The 21,270-nt window shown below is 45.3% G+C and overlaps 3 protein-coding genes across 6 annotated transcripts; 1 reads left to right on the top strand and 2 right to left on the bottom strand.

Moving 5' to 3' along the window:
* Positions 1 to 15: 15 nt before the first annotated feature.
* LOC308127806 (uncharacterized protein) lies at positions 16 to 4,700 on the bottom strand. Of its 4 annotated transcripts, none has more exons than XM_080493135.1 (11): positions 4,559 to 4,700; positions 3,118 to 3,267; positions 2,913 to 3,038; positions 2,230 to 2,393; positions 2,052 to 2,142; positions 1,865 to 1,960; positions 1,746 to 1,766; positions 1,645 to 1,665; positions 1,524 to 1,550; positions 1,358 to 1,444; positions 389 to 1,259 (listed from the first exon to the last, which is right to left on the bottom strand). In XM_080493135.1, the coding sequence occupies exons 1-11, from the start codon at positions 4,635 to 4,637 to the stop codon at positions 1,240 to 1,242; spliced, it is 882 nt and encodes a 293-aa protein (XP_080349261.1). In that variant the 5' UTR covers positions 4,638 to 4,700; the 3' UTR covers positions 389 to 1,239. The 4 variants fall into 4 exon arrangements, with proteins under 4 accessions (XP_080349264.1, XP_080349261.1, XP_080349263.1 ...); XM_080493137.1 differs by having other exon boundaries at positions 1,385 to 1,444; XM_080493138.1 differs by lacking the exons at positions 1,645 to 1,665; positions 1,746 to 1,766 and having other exon boundaries at positions 16 to 1,259; positions 1,385 to 1,444; positions 1,836 to 1,960.
* On the top strand, positions 4,289 to 12,817 carry LOC308127803 (uncharacterized protein). Its single transcript, XM_080493132.1, has 12 exons — positions 4,289 to 4,717; positions 6,369 to 6,474; positions 6,610 to 6,741; positions 7,281 to 7,460; positions 8,915 to 9,117; positions 9,500 to 9,752; positions 10,066 to 10,175; positions 10,318 to 10,765; positions 10,846 to 11,098; positions 11,285 to 11,534; positions 11,609 to 12,053; positions 12,174 to 12,817. Exons 8-12 carry the CDS (start codon positions 10,341 to 10,343, stop codon positions 12,478 to 12,480), a joined length of 1,680 nt encoding a protein of 559 aa, XP_080349258.1. The 5' UTR covers positions 4,289 to 4,717; positions 6,369 to 6,474; positions 6,610 to 6,741; positions 7,281 to 7,460; positions 8,915 to 9,117; positions 9,500 to 9,752; positions 10,066 to 10,175; positions 10,318 to 10,340; the 3' UTR covers positions 12,481 to 12,817.
* On the bottom strand, positions 5,680 to 9,742 carry cyp4f3 (cytochrome P450, family 4, subfamily F, polypeptide 3). Its single transcript, XM_080493133.1, has 13 exons — positions 9,491 to 9,742; positions 8,912 to 9,056; positions 8,788 to 8,841; positions 8,547 to 8,674; positions 8,337 to 8,458; positions 8,115 to 8,261; positions 7,902 to 8,025; positions 7,447 to 7,513; positions 7,249 to 7,378; positions 7,018 to 7,151; positions 6,805 to 6,869; positions 6,634 to 6,716; positions 5,680 to 6,552 (listed from the first exon to the last, which is right to left on the bottom strand). The coding sequence occupies exons 1-13, from the start codon at positions 9,734 to 9,736 to the stop codon at positions 6,357 to 6,359; spliced, it is 1,641 nt and encodes a 546-aa protein (XP_080349259.1). The 5' UTR covers positions 9,737 to 9,742; the 3' UTR covers positions 5,680 to 6,356.
* Positions 12,818 to 21,270: the final 8,453 nt, after the last annotated feature.

Genomic DNA, 21,270 nt, shown 5'->3' with positions numbered 1-21,270 from the left:
ACTGTCAAAGTTATTGTCTTAATTTACATTTTAATTCCATGAATAAACCAATAGAAGTGATTTTGCCAGAACTTTTCATACTGAGCCCAAATCTTTTAAAGGCGACACATTGACTTCGACTATATTTATCAAACTTTTGTCAGCTTTTATCAATTTGCTGCCCTCGAGTGGTTCATTTTGGTATTGCATCAGATTTAAACATTTTAAAACGGCAATAAAACTACAGTTAAGATCAGGAAAAAATAGAGGACCAAGAGCCCTGAGGGACACCAAACTCAATTCTAGCTGATGAGGGTGCTAAATGTTTTTTAAATTAACAAGATTGCTAGTTAATAATGAAAAAAAAGGGAAATAAAACCAGACAAATGTTTGTTTTATTGTTTTTATTGCAAAAAACCCTCTCCCACTTATTCACTAAAGCTAAACCACAATAAATACCAAGATGACAGAGTGCAAGTATCTCAGTGCTTTTTTTTCCCCATAGATACGTGGAAAGTTTGGAGTGTCTGAAGCTTTTTACAATTAAAAAAACAGCAACGTGGCATCTTACGTTTCAAATGAACTTGTTTGCCGATGATGTTAGAATCATAAATAATTCAAAAACAAGAGCTACTTCTTTAAAAGTAGGGCTCTTGCAGTTTAAAAGCTAAAACTGCGAGAAAATAAGGGGAGCTTAAAGTCACAAAACAATATTTTCTCTTCATTAAAATCTAAATAAAGAGGCTGTTATTAATAGCAAGCTTTAGAGATCTGTGTTCAGTAACTGAGAAGTGAAAGCATGAAAACTAAGCTTGGGTCTTTCCACAAGTAGCTGTCTGTACTGTGGTGAAGTTCAGTACAAAGCTTCAACTGTTGCTCTGGCCAGCTCAAAGACAATGGCCTCCCTTTTTTCTCCCTTTCAACCTCCCAACCAGGGCTGCTCTCCTGAAACAAATCCACCGGCTGGCAGTGGAGCTTCACTGGGCTTCCTGGTATTGTTGTGACATCAGGAAGGTGAGAAATGTGCATCCAGCTTGGACACCGTCTTCTTAGTGTTCCCATTGTTGTTTTTAATGCTTTCCTATTTTCCCTTTCCTGGTGTTGCTTTGTGGCAATATTAAAACTGTGCAACCGTTTCAACTTAATGTAGGCAGGAGAGTGTTTCCCATCTATTCTAGACATGCAGTTTACAATGTGAGTGTAGGTCAGTTTGGATCGAGCAGGTCATCTTGTTTCACACCCGGACGTCTTCTCACTGTCTTATGTCAACGGCACTTCCTCTGCAGGAGGAAAGAAAGGAATCACACACTGCACAATGGAAAACTGTGGCACTCTTATTCAGAGATATGGTTGGTAAAAAGGAATGATTTTAATTCACCTGCAAACTGAGAAACCTGAGTCTTACCGTCCGGTGGTCTCTGTTGTGCAGCAGCAGAGGTGTAGTAATGGTCCTCAGAATCTCCCGCTGGTTGGACAACATCAACTGTCAGCTCTTTGAATTATGGTAAGAAGAACATTTCCAAATAAAAGTGGCTCAAACTCACTTGAAAGCTCGTTCTTCCTCCAGAAGTCTGAAATGAAGCGTGACAGTACATTTGATAATAGATTTGACGTATTTGTTTTACAAGCATGTTGTCAGTAGAGTGAGTGAAGACAGTTACCGACCTGCTTCCCATGGCATGGATCCTGCAAGGGGAGGATCACAGAAAAGGAAATTTAACCTTTGCTCATTTTGCTTTCTTTATTTTGAATTGGTCTTGTCTTACCTTTTTCGTAGAACCACACCCCTGGAGAAAGAAATCACAAGATTGTGAGTATAAAAAACAAAAAACAAACACAAACTGCAGATTATTTACCAATGCTGATGATCGCTGCTGTTTTGTACCTGCTTTCAGTCTGTGAACGACCACCAGCAGCATCACGGCGCCCACCAGACTGGTGAAGACGATGACTGCGTTGGGTACGTTCAGCCCTCCTGGTGCTGCAGAATAACAGAAGGCATTATCACGCACAGCAATGAGACTTGTTCTCCTTTTCTGACGGTAATAGAGATTTATCTTGGAGTAACTCACGTGTAAAAGGATTGGCGATGGGCCGGCTGCTCGCTCGACTCACATCATTCTTCAGCTCGCAGCTGAACTCACTTATATTTGCGCTGGTGTCCTGCGAGAGCAGCCAAACAGTGAAAATCACACACGCCGCTCAAAAAGCTACCGACAGTCAATTCTTTAGTCTTTTATCATCCACCACCTTCTGAATATCAAGGGTCTTTAAGATGCCCAGCTTCACGTTATCTTCAGATTTCCACACGTAGGTGACAGGATTGGCTCCTGCTGTGTCTGCATCACACATCAGCTCACATCTGGTGGTTTCCTTATCACAGGATTGAGAAACGGTGGGGACACGGACGGCAGCTGGGGACAAATGGAAGATGTTAGAGAGTCCACTGTGGGGTTCTATTATGAGGATATGATAATCTCATGTTGTTCTTTAGCTTTTACTCTGACAGTTCAGTATTTCTTACGGTAAAACTTCCTCCGCTGAAGGTCTGTTACTGTGTTTTGGTGTCGTTTAGCATGCGAGTGCATCAACTGAGAGGCACTGGAGGACTGTTCTCAATATCGGTCACTGGGGCTTTAGAAAAACTTGGCATAAAACAAGAGTATTACTGACTAAAGTAAAAAATGACCTGATAATCAGATACTTTAAGCAGTTTCTAAAGTCTCCAACTTACAAGTTAAAAGTCTGCAAAAGATAAGAATTACCTGACTCAATACACCATCTGGTGGAATGAAGTGACGTTACAGATCTTTTTCTTACTTCTAATAGAGTAAATTTGTTATTTTGACTAAAGAATTAATTTGGAGTAAGTATAACCGTGTGTAGCACTGTTTAATCTGATACAACAATCTGAGTGTAGCTTCTGCACTTACAAATGACCACGAGACTAATTGGCTCGCCCATCTTGTTGTTGATCTCCGGTGTGTAAACTTTGCTGTCATTTGTCTCCAGTCTCATGATTGTCATCACTCCGGTCGTCGTATTCAGCCGGCTGCGGTCTTCAATGAAAACATGAATTAGGTCCGATTTTGAACCATTAACTTTGCAGCAAAGATGAATATCAGAAGTCGGCTGTACCTTTGTATTGACGATTGTAATCCACTTCCTGCCCATCCCACTCGACGGCGAGGTTCTGGCCTTCTCTCCATGTGATACTGATGATGGTGACGTCGCCACCAGTCGGTGTGAGGGAAACCTCACCGCCCAGCTTCCCATAGACGGTCAGCGCTGAAGGTGCACAGAGACGATGTCACTAAACATTTTGTGTGTTTTATCAACACTGACCTGCAGGTGGATGCAGGCTCAGTCACTTCAGGAAAAGGCTTTTCTACTGTATTAGATTCATAATGTTTCAACATTGCTCTATTCTCATATGTTCTTCTCCAAGGTCATTAATCCAAATTTGTCCCATTCAGGTTTATCCTGTTTTGTTGTGTATTCTCATTTATTCTGCTGGATTCTATTTTACTCTATTCATCCTGGATGTGATGTCCTAACCTATTTTTTCCATGTCATCCTATATTCGTGATTTTACTGGTTATATCACTTTTCATTTCATTTGATTCAGTTGTCTTGTAATATCTCTTGTGTTGCTTTATCTCCTTTTGTGATGTGCTCTGTTTTCAACATACGCACTCTATTCTGACATGTTTTTCTTCCCATCATACTTTCAGTTGTTATACCCCTTTCTGTTGTATTATTTTTAGTTATTTCTGAATGGTTTGTGTTCATTCTATTGTATCATTGTATTGCTTTGAATTTTATTATTTAATTGATTTAAATGAAATCAGTTTTAACGTTTATGACGTAACCTTTATGTACTTAATTCTCTTCTACTCTTAGTATCCTCATGGTGATGTACTGCTTGTTACAATTTCAGTTCTGTCATTGTTATTCATTATTTTGTGGTTGTATTATTTCTATGAATGTTACATTTTAATTTCAGTTTCTTTGTATTCTGTTCTCCATGTAGTTTTTATACCAACAGTGTGATGCACCAGTCTTTTTCTGTCAATATCTTTTACACTTTATTTGTATTATGATGAGATCATCATAATGCTTTCTTTCATCCTGCTTTAAATCAATAGTGTCATCTTACGCATTTAAGTTGGAAGCGTTATTAATTATTAACAGTTTATACCACTTTATTCTGTAGAATTCTATGTTATTACAGTTTATGATGCATATTATAATTCACATTAATTTAACATATTTGATGTCATTGTTTTGTGGTTTAACTGGCTTTGCCACTTTTGAGGTGTGTGTGTGTGTGTGTGTGTGTGTGTGTGTGTGTGTGTGTGTGTGTGTGTGTGTGTGTGTGTGTGTGCGTGCGTGCGTGCGTGCGTGCGTGCGCGTGTGTGTGTGTGTGTGTGTGTGTGTGTCTGTCTATATGTTGTGTTATTGTCTGAGTGTGTGTGAGGATCTCCATGCTGATTTTTCAGGGTGTGGCTATACACAGGCTACCGGATTTAACAATACTGACATGCGGACCGGGACTCGCGGCGGGTCACGCACTTACCGGAGGACTGAACGTGCACAGCGGACAGCAGCAGCAGCGCGAGGGGCCAACCGGCGGCCCGTGAGCGTCGCGGCCACATCCTCACCCTCGACCCTCAGAGGAGTGACGCGGAGCGGAAATCGGGGCTGCTTCTGTCCCGGAGCCGCTCACACATAGCAGGTACGCTCAGCTCAACCCTAACACATCATGCAGCCAGGAAACGAGGCGATTTTCCACAGAGTGACGGAGCTTAAAGCAGCGAACTGGCGGAAAGTGAAAGTAGCGTAACTGCCTCAACATGCTGCAAGTCTCCGCCTCCTCCGGGACGTACCATTATGTAAAACGAATGCCTCCAAAACCATATTGTTGGATTCTAAAAGAAAATGCTTTTTTAGTTTTAAAAATATTTTGAATTCCGGTGGAACACACTCGTTTAAACTATTTAAAAAGTTAATAGGAGGATGTATAAACAAATCTCAAACTGCACTTCTCTGACCCCTGCTGGTCAAATGGTATTACTGCAACCCACAGATTTTCCCTGGTTGCAAGGGAAATCCCACAAAAACACAATTTATTAATGATTTTAACCGTCAAATATACGGAAGAGTTTTAGGGCCACTGAAGAAAAAAAAAGATTCGGAGGCTGAAAAAAACAACAACCCTTCATGCGCTTCAGAAAAAAATCGAAAATCAAAGTCGAGATTTTTTTTATTCACGGTGGCAAAAAAAGTCCGTCCAACCACATGCCAGCGCGTGTGACTGCTTCCTCAAAATGCACATTAGGCGGTTTAATGAAGTGGTGAAAACATGCTTCAGGGCAGAATGGAGCTCATAAACACGGTGCAGTTATCATCAGTATCAGGACTAGAAGAGACAGAGCAGCCTGCAGCCTTGCTCTGTTGCGGAAGTTCGTCGAATACGAAGGACAAAGGCACTGATCCCGGGCTGCTTATTTAAAGGTGTTCTTATTAATCAAGGAAATCCTGTGTAAAATCACATGTCCATAAGCAGTAAGCAACCCGATATAGTCACAATTAAGTGATTTAATGTGATTTCACATCTATAGGCAAATTATGAGGGATGGAAAGACGTCGTTCCGTGAAAAAAAAAAAATTTTTTTAGCCTCCGATTTGTTTTTTATTCAGTGGCCCTAAAACTCTTCCGTACAAATATGATAAACAAACCGTTTAATAAATACATATAGGTGCCTCTTGTCAATTCAGGTTGAACAAAAGTTAAGCTATCGTTGCCAGCTTGGACTCATTCTGCTATTAATGCATAAATACACATGTGTTTGGCCATCAACCAATACTTTTCTATTTTATTGGTAGTTTTTTTAGTGATATTATAGTATATATTTACAAGACAGGAAATAATAGCGCCAAAAGGTTTGGGTTCGATTTAAAATGAAGAAAAAGAGCAAAATTGGATGTACCAAGGTGAAAGAACAAGCTTCTTCTATTTCCAGATCTTTATTGTGAAATAATTCAGTAGTCTAAAAGCAAAAAAAATAAACAAAGTAATCCAGTGTTTGACGTGCGATTTAAATGAAGGTGTGCCAACTGACATAAGTTCAACAACTTGGACAAAAACGGATGCGTCATATCCTTGCATGTGACTTATCAAATTGAAGTACTAAATACAGGAGTGCATATAACAAATAACAAGAGGAAGCTTTGGTTGTTAATTTAGATATTGTACAATTCCAGGCACTAAAACATCAAAATATATTATAATGTTTACAGATTGTCATATTCAGTGAGCAGTAGAACAAACTCTGAAGGGTAAAGGTGAATACAGGCTGAGCTTCTGCCTCATCTTATTGTTCCAGAGCCTCCAGGTGCAGCCACAGGCCTCCCTCCGCTCGCATCACAAGTTGGGGGAGACGGCGAACCACCCCAGGGCCGCTCCCCCCGCGGTCAGGGTCCCGCCCCAGGGTGAGGCGAAACCTGAGCAAAGTGGATGCCACGACAACTCTGAGCTCCGCCAGAGCGAATTTCTGTCCGATGCAGTTCCTGTGGAGAGAAAAGAGCCGTCAGTTCATTTCCCTGATAAATTCCTGCTTGTTTCAGACGTGACCGGGCTGAGTGACGAACCTGGGCCCGGAGGAGAAGGGGATGAAGGCGTGGGAGGAGCTGCTCTGCATGTTGGCGGGGTCGAAACGCAGAGGGTCAAACTCCTGGTAACACAGCAGATACCATGAGGTAAACGTGAGACATTCGCTCCTCAGTGGAGCTCAAACTCAGGTGATTTCACGGAGCTCTTACATGCGGGTTTGTCCACACCGTAGGGTTGTGATGAGTCCCATAGATACTGACCAGACAAATTACACCTGGGGAGGATTTTACAGGATCGAAAACACATAAGATATTGCTCTCTAAGGCAAATTTCACCTCCCAAATACACAGGCTTTTATAGGAACGCCTTTCGTGGGGAATTCTCGGAAACAGAAAAGTGATTGAACATTCGATTGATCTCACCCCGTGGCACTGTGCGCCTCCCGGGCAGAATGATATCCTGGGTATACCTCCTGGTGACAGCCTGCACTGGACAGTGGAGCCTCAGACTCTCTCTGATGCACATGGTGGTGAAGGGAAGGTTGGTCAGGTCCTCCCTTTGCATTGAGAAAAGCCCACGTACACACACATGTAAAAACTCCTGACTCATGCAGAGTTTTGTGAATGTTGGCGTTTTCACGCAAGCGCTCTGACCACTGGATGTCGTCTCCGTCTCGTCCCTGCAGAAGATCCTTCACTTCCTGTCTGCATCTGTCCTGGAAGTCGGCGTGTCGAGCCAGATTGTACAGCGTCCAGCAGATGGCGCTGGCCGTGCTGTCATGACCTGCAGGACAAAGCATCCCGCATGTACCGCCTTGTGTCACCACAGAGGACGCCGCGAGCAAGACTCACCTGCAAACATGAAGGTGTTGGCCTCAGCCTCGATCTCCTGGTCTGACAGGCCTTTTCCGTCCTCATCCTGCAACACACACACACACACACACACACACACACACAAACTCATAATAAGGATGACAAACAGAAGTGCCGACTTTAATTGGCCATCTGAGTCTTTAAAGATATTTTAAACTTCCTCTCTACACTTAGGTTTTACATCTCTACTGTTTGTAACTTCTCCTTCAGTCGTCCCATCATGACCGTGTAGCATCCTTTTTCTAAAGGACTTTTACAAAGTGAGCTGTAAGATGAAAGTGTGTGTGTGTGTGTGTGTGTGTGTGTGTGTGTGTGTGTGTGTGTGTGTGTGTGTGTGTGTGTGTGTGTGTGTGTGTGTGTGTGTGTGTGTGTGTGTGTGTGTGTGTGTGTGTGTGTGTGTGTGTGTGTGTGTGTGTGTGTGTGTGTGTGTGTACCGTTGACAGCAGGATGATGTCCACAAAGTCTTTCTTCTTCTGTGGTGTTGTCCTGAGTCTGGGTTGCTTTTCTGTTTGCTGGTTATTGTGAGTGCGGCGCTTCTGAATCACGTCTCGTGTGAACCTGAAAACAAAATCAAATTTTTACACGCACACACGCACACACACACACGCACGCACGCACGCACGCACACACACACCCACACACACGACCTGTGTACGACATCTAAGGCTTGTTTGAAGCGCTTTCCCTGCTGTGTTTTGTAGTAAATCCAGTCCCAGTGGTGTAGAATCTTCAGCCTGCGGTCTATGATGAGGTCACTGAGTTCCATGATGGCCGACACGTACTCACTGGAGGACCTGAACACAGCCGCATCGCTCAGAAACACACGAATAACATGAGAGAGGTTCATCTTCGTCAGTGTGTGTCCTCACTCCTGACAGTTGCTGTGGTAGCTGAAGGCACACTTCAGTAATGTGTCCAGGGTCATGAGGTTGACCTGGTGGAACATGTCCAGGTCAGTCTGACCTGCTGCCACCAGACGGCGCCACTTGTCCTGTAGAGAGAGAAGGGAAAAAGAAATCAACAGCCTTTCATCCTCTGCTCAGATTTCTCTTATGATTTTTGATTGCTCTGCCTCTCACATGCATGTTCTTGGCCGAGGAGTTAAACGTGGACACGTAGTTCTTCAGGATGTCAAAATGAAAGGCGGGAGTGAGCAGGCGCCGCTTACGAGCCCACTCGTCTCCACTGCTGGTCAGCAAACTCCGCCCTGCACCGAGAGAGGACACCCGCTGACTCTTCCCTACCTGGACACACCCAGCCTGAATCATAGTTCTGAGATAAATGGACGGTATATTCAGTTCTATGATAGATGTGACTGACCGAGCCACGGGCGCAGGTGACCGTAGATGAGCTCGTCCTTCACCGTGATGCTGGCTGGAAGAAGAAAACCAACAATCAGATGAGGAGACTATACAGTTAATAATGAGTCTGTGTTTCATCCCACCAGGCGCCATGAGCAGAGGCTTCACGTAGTCCGGGTGGAAGACCCGGACCAGGTGGTAGAAAGGCCCGAGGAACCAGCTGCAGGAGTGTTTGTGGGTCTGCACCAGCTCGTCCACCTGCTGGAGACCTTCCTCTGTGCTCTGCATCTGAGACACCATGCAAGCGTTTTGCAACATCCTGTATCAGTTCCTGATGTCTCCATTTAGGGTGAGAACGCCCTGATTTCTTAATATTCACTCAATATTTTGTTGAATATTTCTTTTTTTTTTTTTTTTAGTTTTGACCAAGCAGTCAAAGCACCAGCTTCCTGTTTGTTTATCTGCTGTACATGAACAAGTAGTACAAGCAGCAGTTACACCATGAATAGAAGTATGTCCAAAATGATTTTCTATATAATTTATCGCCATTTAGTCAGATTTGGATATTATATGACCACGGTAGAAGAAATATCTCCAGTGGCTCCATTAGAGGAATATTGTTTCATATATATCATAAAATGTGCCACATTTGCCATATAAATGGGATTTATGTGAGTTTAAAAGTCACAAAACAGTAGAAGAAGAAGTCTGACGTGTCCTACCTGTCCCAGGTGTCCCAGGAGCCAGGACTGAGTCGGAGGTGTGCTGAAGCAAGACAGTCTGTGTGTGAACCAGGCGTGACGCAGCAGCAGCCTCACAGTCCACGCTGCAGCCAGCGCTGCCACGGCGGCCCCCAGCAGGCCCAGGGCCCGCCAGGGGTCCCAGCAGCAAGGCAGCAGGGAGAGGAGAGCCATCACCCTGTCAACTGAGGCACAGTCGGTTAATGAGGCAACTGTCACTGCAACCATTTCCACAGGAACAACGGTGAGAGAGAGAGAGAGAGAGAGAGAGAGAGAGAGAGAGAGAGAGAGAGAGAGAGAGAGAGAGAGAGAGAGACCACTTCCTCTCACTGCAACAGTCAACCGGTGAAACACAAGAGAATCATTTACTGTAATCAAATGTCGATTATGAAAGAGTTGTTTTCATCCTCCAGTGATGAAAACTCAAACACACTTTTTTCAGGCTCTTTGCACGAGTGAAAGAACTGTATTGTTAATTCTATAGTTAGGGCTGGTTTTTAGTGACAGAAGAATGAATAAGATAAGAACACTCAACATGACGCGACTCCCTTTCCCAGGAAGCTGAAGGTTTGAGTTTTCCGAGGCGGTCCTGAAGGCCACACTGATTGACACCTGCTGAACTGAGACGTGGAGCTGCAGGTGTGATGCTTACTCCCGTGCAGCTCAGGTGAGCGCTCCGCCTCCTGTCTTTACACATTTAAGTGTTTCGTGTGTGAGGATTTGTGCACGAAACAAAAAGTCACTTTTCATGAAGTGTGAATGTGTCGAGCTCCTCCCGGTCTGTTGCTCTCTCTGTGTGCATGTGGCAGGTTTACATGTTGATGTGAATCAAATGGCAGAAGGAAATGATGGCGGTCCCAGCCAGAGGTCTCCCCCTCCTCTTCCTCCTCCTCCCTCGTCGCCTCGCCGCTGCAGCTCCGGCGGTACTCACCAGACCCAGAATGACGAGGACTCTGAGCTCCAGTCGGATGAGCCTCCTTCATCTCCGTTCTACGAGGAGCTCTTCTGCAGCGGACGCGCCCCCGCCTCTCTGGTTCCTCTGGTCCCCGGGGCCCTGGCGAGCTCCTGGGGGCCTCGGAGTGACGTGGTGAGACGAGGCTACCTGAAACAGGAGAGGAGCCACAGGAAGTACTTCGTCCTGCGAGCAGGGAGCCACACGGGGCCGAGCCGACTGGAGTGGTACAAGAGCCAGGAGAAGTTCTCCGCCATGGAGAAGTCTGCCGGCAAAGCTGCGCTGTTCGGCGCCAACAAACAAGGGTTGGTTAAAACCTCCCGCCTCCTTTAACCCTTTCAGTGGCTGACTGAGCCACTTGTTTAACACCTTGTTTAAAACTCAGGGTGGTTTACCTGCGCTGCTGCCTCGGGGTGAGCCGCATCCACAGCTCCCGGAAAGGCCACACGGTGACGCTGTACGCCAAAGACCACACCCTGGTGCTGGTGACGGAGGACCAGCAGGAACAAGAGGACTGGTACGTGTCCGTGAAGAGGCTGATGGAGGAGGAGCAGAAGGAGGAAGAGGAGCATGGAGAGGGCGCCGAGGAAGAGGACGACGGGTACTGCACTCTGCCTCCTGCTGCTTTCTTCAAAGACGTAAGGAAAGACGACAGAGAGCCTTCATCACCTGGTTCAGGTTGAACAACTCTTGATTTAGGTGGTATGCAGACACGTCTTAGTGTTTTTGGGGACCTCGCGGTCATTTGTCTTTTCTTCCTATGGTTTGTTTTTACATCATTTATCTTCTACTGCAGCCTGAGATCTTCCGCTCCTCCCCTGAAGGTCTGGCCGGTCACGGTGAAGTCCCGAGGGGCCGGCGGCTCCAAGGCTCTTGCAGGGGAGAACCGACTCTGCCTCACAGCGACGTCCCTCATCATGGTTCGAGTGGGCGCAGGCGGCGACGTCCCCTCGGTCACCGTCCCCCTGCTGAGCGTCCGGCGCTTTGGCCACCTGGACGGTTTGTTTTTCCTGGAGCTGGGCCGCTCGGCTCCAAACGGCCCAGGAGAGATCTGGATGGAAGCACGGGACGAAGGTCATTAGCAGCCAGATGAGCAGTGGGTCTGTCCCATGGTCCTCTGGTTCACTTTGTCCGTCTCTGTGTTGCAGGGGATCACACTCTGGCTCAACGGATCCACGAGGCCGTTCGCGAAACAATTCGGGCTCTACGAGTCCTTCCGGACTTCGGCCACTCTCCGTCCTCCAGTAAGAGTCAGCCTCAGGCCCTCCTGATGTCCAAACGCTGCCGGCTCAAATACAGAGGCGAGCCGGGGAGTGTGAGACCGCTCCGTCCACCCCCCTCCAGGAACCAGTGCATCTACCTAAATCCACAAAGTCCAGCCCGAGTCCCTCAGAGCTCCCCGCCGGACAGCTACATGGAGATGAACCACCTGGGAGAAGCAGTGAGTCCACCGCAGTCAGCAGAGGAGGAGGAGGAGGAAGATGAGGAGGTGGGGGAGGATGAAGAGAGCCTGGGATACATGGTCATGTCTCCTCTGGTCAGTCCTCCGCCGGCGTCTCAGGATGACTATGTGAGCATGACGTCACCTGGCAGGTCAGTCCTCAGAAAGATTATCCCATAAATGTGTTTGTGGCGAGATTCCTTCTCCTCCTCCAGGATGATTCTTCTTCTCCTCTCTAGAAGTCACGAGCAGAAAATCCTTTTGTTTCACAGCTCCATCCTGGACAGCGACTCTGCTCCTCTGATTCCTGATCACGTCGCCCGTTTCCGCTGGTCCGCCTCCGTCCAGCCGTCAGAAGCGGCAGCGGGAAGATCTGAGACGACCATCGGACGCTCCGCTGGACTGCAGGAGGTCACGGAGCTTGAGCGTCAACCGGCCGCCTCTCCTCCTCCGCCGAGGGGCCGCACTGATGCCTGTGCTCTGATGACACCCCCCACTGTGGGGGGGCTGAAGAGCTCTGGGATGAGACACCGGCTGTCAGCTTGTCTGCTCTGGTGCCTCCAGGCTGAGGACGGGTGAAGTCAAATGTAAAAGAGATGAATAACATGTTAGAGTTGGTTGTCAATAAACAAAAAAGAGAGAGAGATGATGTTTGACAGAAATTAAGTTGTCTTTCTTGGCAGTTTGTCTGTAAATGAGCACCTCGGATTAATTATTAATTTTTCTCGGGGCGATTTAAAGCCAATCATCAGAAGGTCTGGAGGATTTCCAGTTGAATTTAAATTTAAAAAATACAAACACACTGATTAGGCCCAAACTCAAAATATCTTATATCTGTTTCCTAATGTATAATATGTTGGAGGAACGTCTAAGAAAATATGAAACGGCAAAAATAAACAGGAATTTTTGAATTGATTAATCCATGAAATTTTTATTGTGATTCAATAGGCTATAGCCCTGTTACGTGAAAACAAGTGTAACTGCTTTTGTCACATTTAGGGTGTCCGTTTCCACAATCGTGGAATTCTCCTGTTACTGCTCATGCACACGACCACAGTGGTAAGTAGTTTTTCTGCTCATGCGTGAGTAACCAACATGGCAGGCCTGACTCCCAGTCTGTATTCGAGTTTTATAGTTCATATTGGCAGGTTTATGGTTGAGATTCTGTCCATACGAATGTCGGGTGCTAACGTTTATAGCGTATTGTTCTCTGCACGCATGCATGCGTGCTTTCATTATAAAAACAACCAAAAGCGCAGCCTCATGGTCTGGCAGACTAACTTCATTTTCTGAAACGAACGAGACGTCACTTTGTTCGTTGTCGCGCAGATAGGCCTATTTCTTCATTCACACAGTGGGAGTAATTACAACTTTTGGCCACAAGAGGGCAAACTTCCATTCTGAAAGCAAAGCTCTTGCTGTTTTCACGCACTCTTTTGGACAGATATAGGAATTACAACAATGGAACATATTTTCACTACTTTGCACTGCAAAGATTTGAAGTTAAATCCAAAGTACGACGTCCTGGTTTCATCCATCAACCATCACCAGAAGAGAACATATGAGATGAACCTCTGCAAAAGTAGGTGCCGAAATCAAATGCACAAATTTGTCCCAATCAGGACAGGACAGGCTGAACCAAAACCCCCAGGGGTGTTTGAAGCACACCAAATCCACCAAACATTCAGAATGTACACGATGTAGTTAAAAACAAATATATCAACCTTATTTGTGTGCGCACGCGTGTCTGTATATATATATATATATGTATATATATATGTATATGGATGTCTGCAGTCCCCCCCCCCTACAGTCAGTACAGGAGTGTACCGCTCCATCGCCCCTCGCCAGGTAAATACTTCCTGAAGCTCCGCTGTACTGTACTATGCAACCGCAAACTGTGTACATCGCTTCATGCTGTGGCTTCTCCAAACATCCGTTTCCCAGCAGCTTCATCTGGACCTTTAAGAGAGTTTTTGTGTTGATCTTTTTCTTTTTTTTTTTTGTGGAAGATGAAGAACCGAAAGCGGCTAATGCGGTATTGCATGCATAGTATACCATTCTGATTTATAAAAAGGAATAAAAGAAAAACGTTCAAAATGGGAGGTAATTGTGTTTCAGGCAAAGCTACAAGTGACTTAAAGCATTTCTTTTTCAAAATAAAAAAACGTTCTGAAGTTGTCTATGGGAATATTTTAGTATTTATTGATTTTTCATTAAGATAAGTTAATTCAGATCGATGGGGGAAGTTTGAGCATGTGGTATATTTTAATCAATTGTATGTAATTGATTTATAACTGAAGAATCTGCTGCTTTAATAGGGTCCCTGCCTATTCCTCCCCTTTAAAGATCCTTCTTCATCCATCCATTTTCCTCCGCTTATCTGTTTCCGGTCGCGGGGGTGACAGTCTGAGCACTGTCACCATGGATGGATGGATCCTTCTTCAGAAGTTTGTAATTAAGTTTTTTCAAGGTTTACACAGTGGTAGTAGTTCCTACTTTTGACCACAAGAGGGCCAACTTCTATTCTCAATGCACAGCTCTTCCTGTTTTCACGCCCTCTTGTGGACAGATGGAGGAATTGAGACAACGGAACATATTTTCACTACTTTGCTCTGCAAAGATGATTAGAGTTGAAATTAAAATGCGACTTTCTTTCTTTTGTGTGTCAACCATCACCAGAAGAGGATTTACGAGATGAACCTCTGCATCTGCGGGTAAATCCAATCAGGACCGGAAAGGCTGAACCAAAACACCAAAACACACTAAATTAATATTCACCAAATGTTCAGAATATAACTAGATGTAATAAAACAAATTACAAGCTTGAATAAATACACATAAATACTGTATTTTAACCCTGCATTAGTTCTGACAAATATATATACAACCAAATATATAAGCTGCTACAGTCAGTGTACTGCTCCATCTCCCCTGGCCAGGTAAATACTTCCTGAAGCTCCGCCCCCTTCCGGAACAGCGTGGAGCAGAGCAGGAAGTGCGTGCGGTGAGTTGTTGGGAGTTTTAGTAAAAGTTCAGGCCGCGCACAGGCTGAAAACGAAACAGAGAGTAGTGGATACCTCACTTCATGCCCAGGATGTCATCTGATGCAGTTAGTTAGAAGCGGTGACACATGATTTGTGAATTTCGTTGTGAACCGAGCGGAGCGGCGCGTTCCAACGCCACACAACGAGGGAGACCCAACGACAAACCAGAAACTCCCAACGTCCATAAACATCTCCAAACACCAGGTTTCACACGTATAAACACCAACAGATTAGTATTAAGTCCATTCCTAAATAAGGTGTGTATAATTGCGTGTGTCAAACAGTGTCTCCGTCTCCACCCCGCCCGCTCCTGCGGGACGACAGAGTAAAACAAACGCCACCTCAACGTTCGTTCACATTGAGAAGATCACGTTCTGACAATCATGAAATTATTCTGAGGCTCAAACCCAGTTTGAAACATATATTAAATCAAGTCTGAAACGAAAGTCTAAAATCAAGCCTTAAGCCAGTCCAAAAAAAATATTTCATTGACAAGATTTGTATTTCTTTCTATTCTTTTGAAACTACAGCTGCTGAAACATCTCCTGATGGACAACCTTGGACACACCATCAGTGCTGAGCCTACATAAATAATAAAGTAAGGAAATACGATTTTTCTTCTCACATTCTCACTGATGATGGCATCAACGTCAATCAGAGTTGAAATATGACACTTGTAGGTGAATCTCTACACACTGTCAGGAGCTTTATGTGACCCTTTAAGGTGTTTTTCAACCTCCGACTGAAAGAAAGTTCACTGTCTCCATCTTGTGGCAAAATGATGCACCACATACATCCACATTTGTAGATTTTTTTTTTTTAATCACTTTTACAATTTTACTTTGATTTAAATGTAAAGATAAAGAAAATAAATTAAGAGGTGCATCAATAAAGGCAAAATATCCTTATTACCAACATGTTTGAATTCATTCCTTTATTTTAGGTGTATTGAAGCTTGTATCAAACATTTCAGCCATCATTTCTCTTTTGTGGGATTTAAAACAGACAGAACAATTTGACCTTTTTTAATCAGTTCTTTGCATTTTAACTTTTTCTTGTGGTTTGGTCTGTTGTTTTGTCTTTAGCCCTTTTAGTAATACAATTACTATTAATGTTTAGTAATTGGAGTTATTTTACTTCATAGCTGCTGTGACAAAGGAGGGAACTGTGGTTTCTGTTTTCAGAAGCAAATATATTGTAAATACTGTTGATTGTTATTGAAAATATGCAATTTTGTCATCAAGAATTTAAAAGTCCTTAAGTACATAATTGACGAACTTCCTTGCGTTTTTCTTTGTCTTGCTGCTTCTTGTGTTGTTATGTTTGTAATGAGCCAGCAGAGGGCGCCACAGGCTATCAGAGGATCTGTGAGGAAACCTGAGTGTTTAGTCTGAACCTGTTGTTTCTGTGTTCAGGTTCATGACGTCCCCATCTGGTGTGATCGTGGAGCAGCAAACCAAGTCCAGCGCTTCCCTCCAGAGCGGCGAGTGGAACATGTGGTAATGAACTGCAGTCTTCTGTCTTGACTCCTCCCACTGTTCCACTTCCCTCCGGAGTGGAACCCGAGCTAACCCTGGAGAACCGGCAGCACTACCAGATGATCCAGAGGGAGGACCAGGAGACCGCCGTGTGACCGCCACCCCCCGCCGTGCCAAACGCCGATCCAGTCATTCCAGCGGTTTGTTCCTGAGGCGGGTCAAAAACTGTCATATCAAAGAAATTCCAGCCCGGCTGACGTTCCGTGTTTGTGTTCCATGAATGGACTCGTCGAATGTAATCAAAACCAAAGCAGCAAAGCGCCTGTCGGCGTGAAGCGTCACGCCTGGGAACACGCAGCGATTCCAAAAAAGACCTGCAGACCTTCGTTCCGTTTGTGCCACACGAAGACGTCGGATTAAAGGAGATCAGACTTCATTACAGCTTTTCATGCTTTGAGTGGAGAACAGCAAAGCATAGTATTTCTGCACCAACTTTTAAATGTAGAGTGACAGAGTGATGGTAAGCCTTACCTAAAATGGTGAAAATATGGAAAAATGGGATGATTATGGAAATGGGTCAGAAATGATGGTAAGGCTATAGACTTACTTAAAAATGTTAAAATATGAAAAATTGGGATGATGATGGAAATGGGTCAGAAATGATGGTAAGGCTATAGCCTTACCAGAAAATGTGACCTGCAGACCTTCGTTCCGTTTGTGCCACATGAAGACGTTGGATTAAAGGAGATCAGACTTCAGAGGAGATCAGGAATCAGCTGTAACTCCTGAACGAGGACAGAAACGACTTAATTTAGTTGTGAATGTTTCCTGTGTCTTCAGCTTCGCAGTCATTTCTTGCCTGTGCTGCATAACAGTGATGTAATGTCATCAAGATATATATTTTTTTTAAATATGAGTCTGGTCCCCCGGCTAGCTCAGTTGGTAGAGCATGAGACTCACAATCTCAGGGGTAGTGGGTTCGTGTCCCACGCCGGGAGTCACCTTCCCGTGGGCTCACCACCTGCAGGAAGGTTCTTAATCGGTGCATTGTGACCTGGGTGGCTGTTCTCAGACTGTCACCCCCACGACCCAGAAACGGATAAGCGGAAGAAAATGAATGAATATAAATCTGTGGCTACTGCAGTATTTATTCTTGTTCACGTCATTTTTCTGTTGACAACAGTTTCTTGGAGAGCGACTCCTGGTGTCCTCGTGGTGGACGTAGCGATCTCGTAGTGGACGGGCTCATCAAAGCTTTTCTTTTCATAGTGCAAAAAATATAAAAGACAAAAGCGCCAGGAGAAGCGAGAGAAGCAGAAGACGCGGTGGTGAAGTGGTTGAAGCGGTTTGGTCTGGGTTCCTCACTTCGGAGGACTCAGACAGAGGTTCGAGTCCTCCAGTACCAGGAAACTTCCCCAAGTGGGGGGTGTTGGATAGCAGGAAATGGGATGGTTGGTCAGGGTGGATGGATCCAGGTGAGGTACGGTAGTGTAGGGAGGAGGGGGTGAGAGAGAGAGAAGGAGGGGCAAAAGGGGTGGTATTGGGGGGTGTTGGATAGCAGGGATTGGGATGGTTGGTCAGGGTAGGAGTTAGTGGTGGATGGGTCCAGGTGAGGTAGGGTGGAGGGAGAGAGGGAAAAAGCAGCATTGTCTTTTTTTTTTATTTTTTTTTTCCCTCTCTCCTCTCCTCTCCTCTCCTCTCACTTCCTCCTACTTACCTACCCTACAAATTTTAGCATTTTTGGTAAGGCTATAGCCATACCATCATTTCTGACCCATTTCCACCATCATCACAATTTGTACAAATTTCACCATTTTTGGTAAGGCTATAAAGCCTTACCATCATTTCTGACCCATTTCCATCATCATCCCAATTTTTCATATTTTCAGCATTTTTCGGTAAGTCTATAGTCTTACCATCATTTCTGACCCATTTCCACCATCATCACAATTTGTACAAATTTCACCATTTTTGGTAAGGCTATAAAGCCTTACCATCATTTCTGACCCATTTCCATCATCATCCCAATTTTTCATATTTTCAGCATTTTTCGGTAAGTCTATAGTCTTACCATCATTTCTGACCCATTTCCCCATCATCCCAATTTGTACAAATTTCACCATTTTTGGTAAGGCTATAGCCTTACCATCACTCTGTCACTCTGCATTTAAAAGTTCGGGCAGAAATTTTCTGCTTTGCTGTTCTCCACTCAAAGCATGAAAAGCTGTAATGAAGAGCAGCAGTGTGTGAGGATGTGTAGCTCACACAGTACGGGTGGCGCTTCGTGTTTGAGAGGTCACGGTTCAAGTCTTTGATGTGCCAAATTTTGATGGTCAAAACTAAAATCGAAGACTTAAATACGCCAGGAGAAGTGTTCTGTGTATCCAGGTGCTTGTGGTGCAGTGGTTTGGTCTGGGTTCCTCGTTTCGGAGGACTCAGACAGGTGGAGGTTCGATTCCTCCAGTACCATGACACTTCCCCAAGTGGGGGGTGTTAGATAGGGGGTTGTTCAAGTCTTTGATGTGCCAAATTTTGATGGTCAAAACTAAAACCGAAGACTTAAATACGCCAGGAGAAGTGTTCTGTGTATCCAGGTACTCGTGGCGTAGCGGTTTGGTCTGGGTTCCTCGCTTTGGAGGACTCAGACAGACGGAGGTTCAAATCCCTCCAGTACCAGGACACTTCCCCAAGTGGGGGGTGTTGGATAGCAGGAAATGTCGGTCAGGTTCGGATGGTTGGTCAGGTTCGGATGGTTGGTCGGAGTGGATGGGTCTGGAGAGGAGGAGGAAGAAGAGGAGGAGGTGGAGGAGAAGGAGAAGGAGAAGGAGGTGGAAAAAGGGCTGGTAAATGTTTTTATAAACACTTATTGTGTTTATATTTAAAAAAAAAAAAGCACTTTTGTCATTGTTTTTTTTCCCCCCTCCTACTTACAACCCTTTTCCCACCTCCAGTTTTAGCCCACACGCTCGCATTGGCTCCTCGCACACTCCCATTGGCTCCTCGCACGCTCCCATTGGCTCCTCGCACACTCCCATTGGCTCCTCACACGCACCCATTGGCTCCTTGCATGCTCCCATTGGCTCCTCAAACACACCCATTGGCTTCTCGCACGCTCCGATTGGCTCCTCGCACGCTCCGATTGACTCCTCGCACACTCCCATTGGCTCCTCACACGCTCGCATTGGCTCCTCGCACACTCCCATTGGCTCCTCGCACGCTCCCATTGGCTCCTCGCACACTCCCATTGGCTCCTCGCACACTCCCATTGGCTTCTCAAACACACCCATTGGCTTCTCGCACGCTCCGATTGACTCCTCACACGCTCCCATTGGCTTCTCAAACACTCCCCGCATCTCTGAGTCTTCTGGTGATCAAGAACCACCGTGAGGTGGACTCGAACCACCGCCCGTCCACCAGCACCAAAGCGTGGATGACATTCTTAAACCACTTGACCACCGTGTCTTCTGTATCGCTCACTTCTCCTGGCGGTTTTGTCTTTTATTTTCTACAGGTTGCACTTTGAAAATGATAAAGTTCGAACCATCAACCCTTCGCTTGATAGTCACACTCTTATCTCAAACAATAAAGAAACATAAGTTCGTCAAGTGGAATTGAACCCACGTCCTGCTGCATCAAAGAGCAGCGTCCTTCCTCACTGAGCTAAAGAGGATGGTGTCATCGGTCTCATCTTTTTATGGATATAGAAACACATCAAATAGAACTTTAGGAATCGGTGCTCCCTGACCAGAACTTGAACCGCTGACCGTTTATTACAATGAGAGCGTTGCTTCTCACTGAGCTAAACATCAGACAGGCGTCCCTCTGGACACTTCAGCCTTTGTCCTTAGTGGTTGAAGAAAAATGACCAGAGACCAACGACCTTGGTGTGGGAGACTGAGGTTCACCTCCTGTAATCCCGGGTCCCTAAAGCTAGGGTTAGGGTTAGGTTCAGTTACTGGTCTGAAGGAACTGGGTTGGCCCTGGTCTGGAAGACCAGGAACTAAATGTAGGAACTGAACAGGCCAGGAACTGAATCTAACCCGAACCCTACCTATAGGCTATGGCCTTACCATCATTTCTGACCCATTTCCATCTTCATCCCAATTTTTTACATTTTGGCCAATTATGGAGTTAGGAGTTCGTGGTGGGTGGGTCCAGGTGAGGTAGGGTAGGGGAGTACAGGGAAAGAGAGGGAGGGAGAGAGAGGGAGGGGAAAAAGGGCTGGCAACTTTTTAATTTGAATAAGATTATTAACAACCCTTTTTTTTGTGTTTTTAAAAAAAAATCAAGGTTGTCTTTTTTTTTGCCTCCCCTCTCCTCTCCTGTCCTCCATCTCCCACACTGTCCTACTCCAACTCACCTACTCTCTCCTGTCCTTTTACCCCACTGGGTTGCCATGCCCCGATTAGCTTCCGACGACACCCCCATTGGCTTCCCACAAAGTCCCCATTGGCTTCTCAGACCCCCGCATCTTGCCCTCTGAGTCTTCTGGTGAGCAGGAACCACCGTGAGGAGGACTCGAACCGCCACCCATCCACCAGTACCGAAGTGTGGATGATATTCTTAAACCACTTGACCACCGTGTCTTCTTCTTTGCTCACTTCTCCTGGCGATTTTGTCTTTTATTTTCTACAGGTTGCACTTTGAAAATGGTAAAGTTTGAACCATCAACCCTTCGCTTGATGTGTAAGTGACGTCAGGTGAGGTAGGGTAAGGGAGTACAGGGAAAAGGGGAGAGAGAAAGGGCTGGCAAATAGTCTTTTTTTTTTTCTTCCTCCTCTACCCCACCCCCCCTTGGCTTCCCACACCCCCACATCTTGTCCTCTGAGTCTTCTAGTGATCAG

The sequence above is a fragment of the Lipophrys pholis genome (genome assembly GCF_963383615.2).
Source record: "Lipophrys pholis genome assembly, chromosome: 23".
Taxonomy (NCBI): domain Eukaryota; kingdom Metazoa; phylum Chordata; class Actinopteri; order Blenniiformes; family Blenniidae; genus Lipophrys; species Lipophrys pholis.
Note: the sequence above shows the minus strand (reverse complement) of the source record. Positions and strands in the feature narration are given on the sequence as shown.

Excerpts from the sequence above, each read along its gene's own strand:
- LOC308127806 (XM_080493135.1), bottom strand. The coding sequence starts at position 4,637 with ATGTGGCCGCGACGCTCACGGGCCGCCGGTTGGCCCCTCGCGCTGCTG. Across the intron at positions 3,268-4,558 it reads TGTGCACGTTCAGTCCTCCG|CGCTGACCGTCTATGGGAAG; the intron begins GTAAGTGCGTGA and ends GTGCACCTTCAG. Across the intron at positions 2,143-2,229 it reads AGACCCTTGATATTCAGAAG|GACACCAGCGCAAATATAAG; the intron begins GTGGTGGATGAT and ends CTGCTCTCGCAG.
- cyp4f3 (XM_080493133.1), bottom strand. The coding sequence starts at position 9,736 with ATGGTTGCAGTGACAGTTGCCTCATTAACCGACTGTGCCTCAGTTGAC. Across the intron at positions 8,675-8,787 it reads TCACCTGCGCCCGTGGCTCG|GGCGGAGTTTGCTGACCAGC; the intron begins GTCAGTCACATC and ends CTCTCGGTGCAG. Across the intron at positions 6,870-7,017 it reads GAGGCGCACAGTGCCACGGG|GTGTAATTTGTCTGGTCAGT; the intron begins GTGAGATCAATC and ends AATCCTCCCCAG.
- LOC308127803 (XM_080493132.1), top strand. The coding sequence starts at position 10,341 with ATGGCAGAAGGAAATGATGGCGGTCCCAGCCAGAGGTCTCCCCCTCCT. Across the intron at positions 10,766-10,845 it reads TTCGGCGCCAACAAACAAGG|GGTGGTTTACCTGCGCTGCT; the intron begins GTTGGTTAAAAC and ends TTTAAAACTCAG. Across the intron at positions 12,054-12,173 it reads AGCATGACGTCACCTGGCAG|CTCCATCCTGGACAGCGACT; the intron begins GTCAGTCCTCAG and ends TTTGTTTCACAG.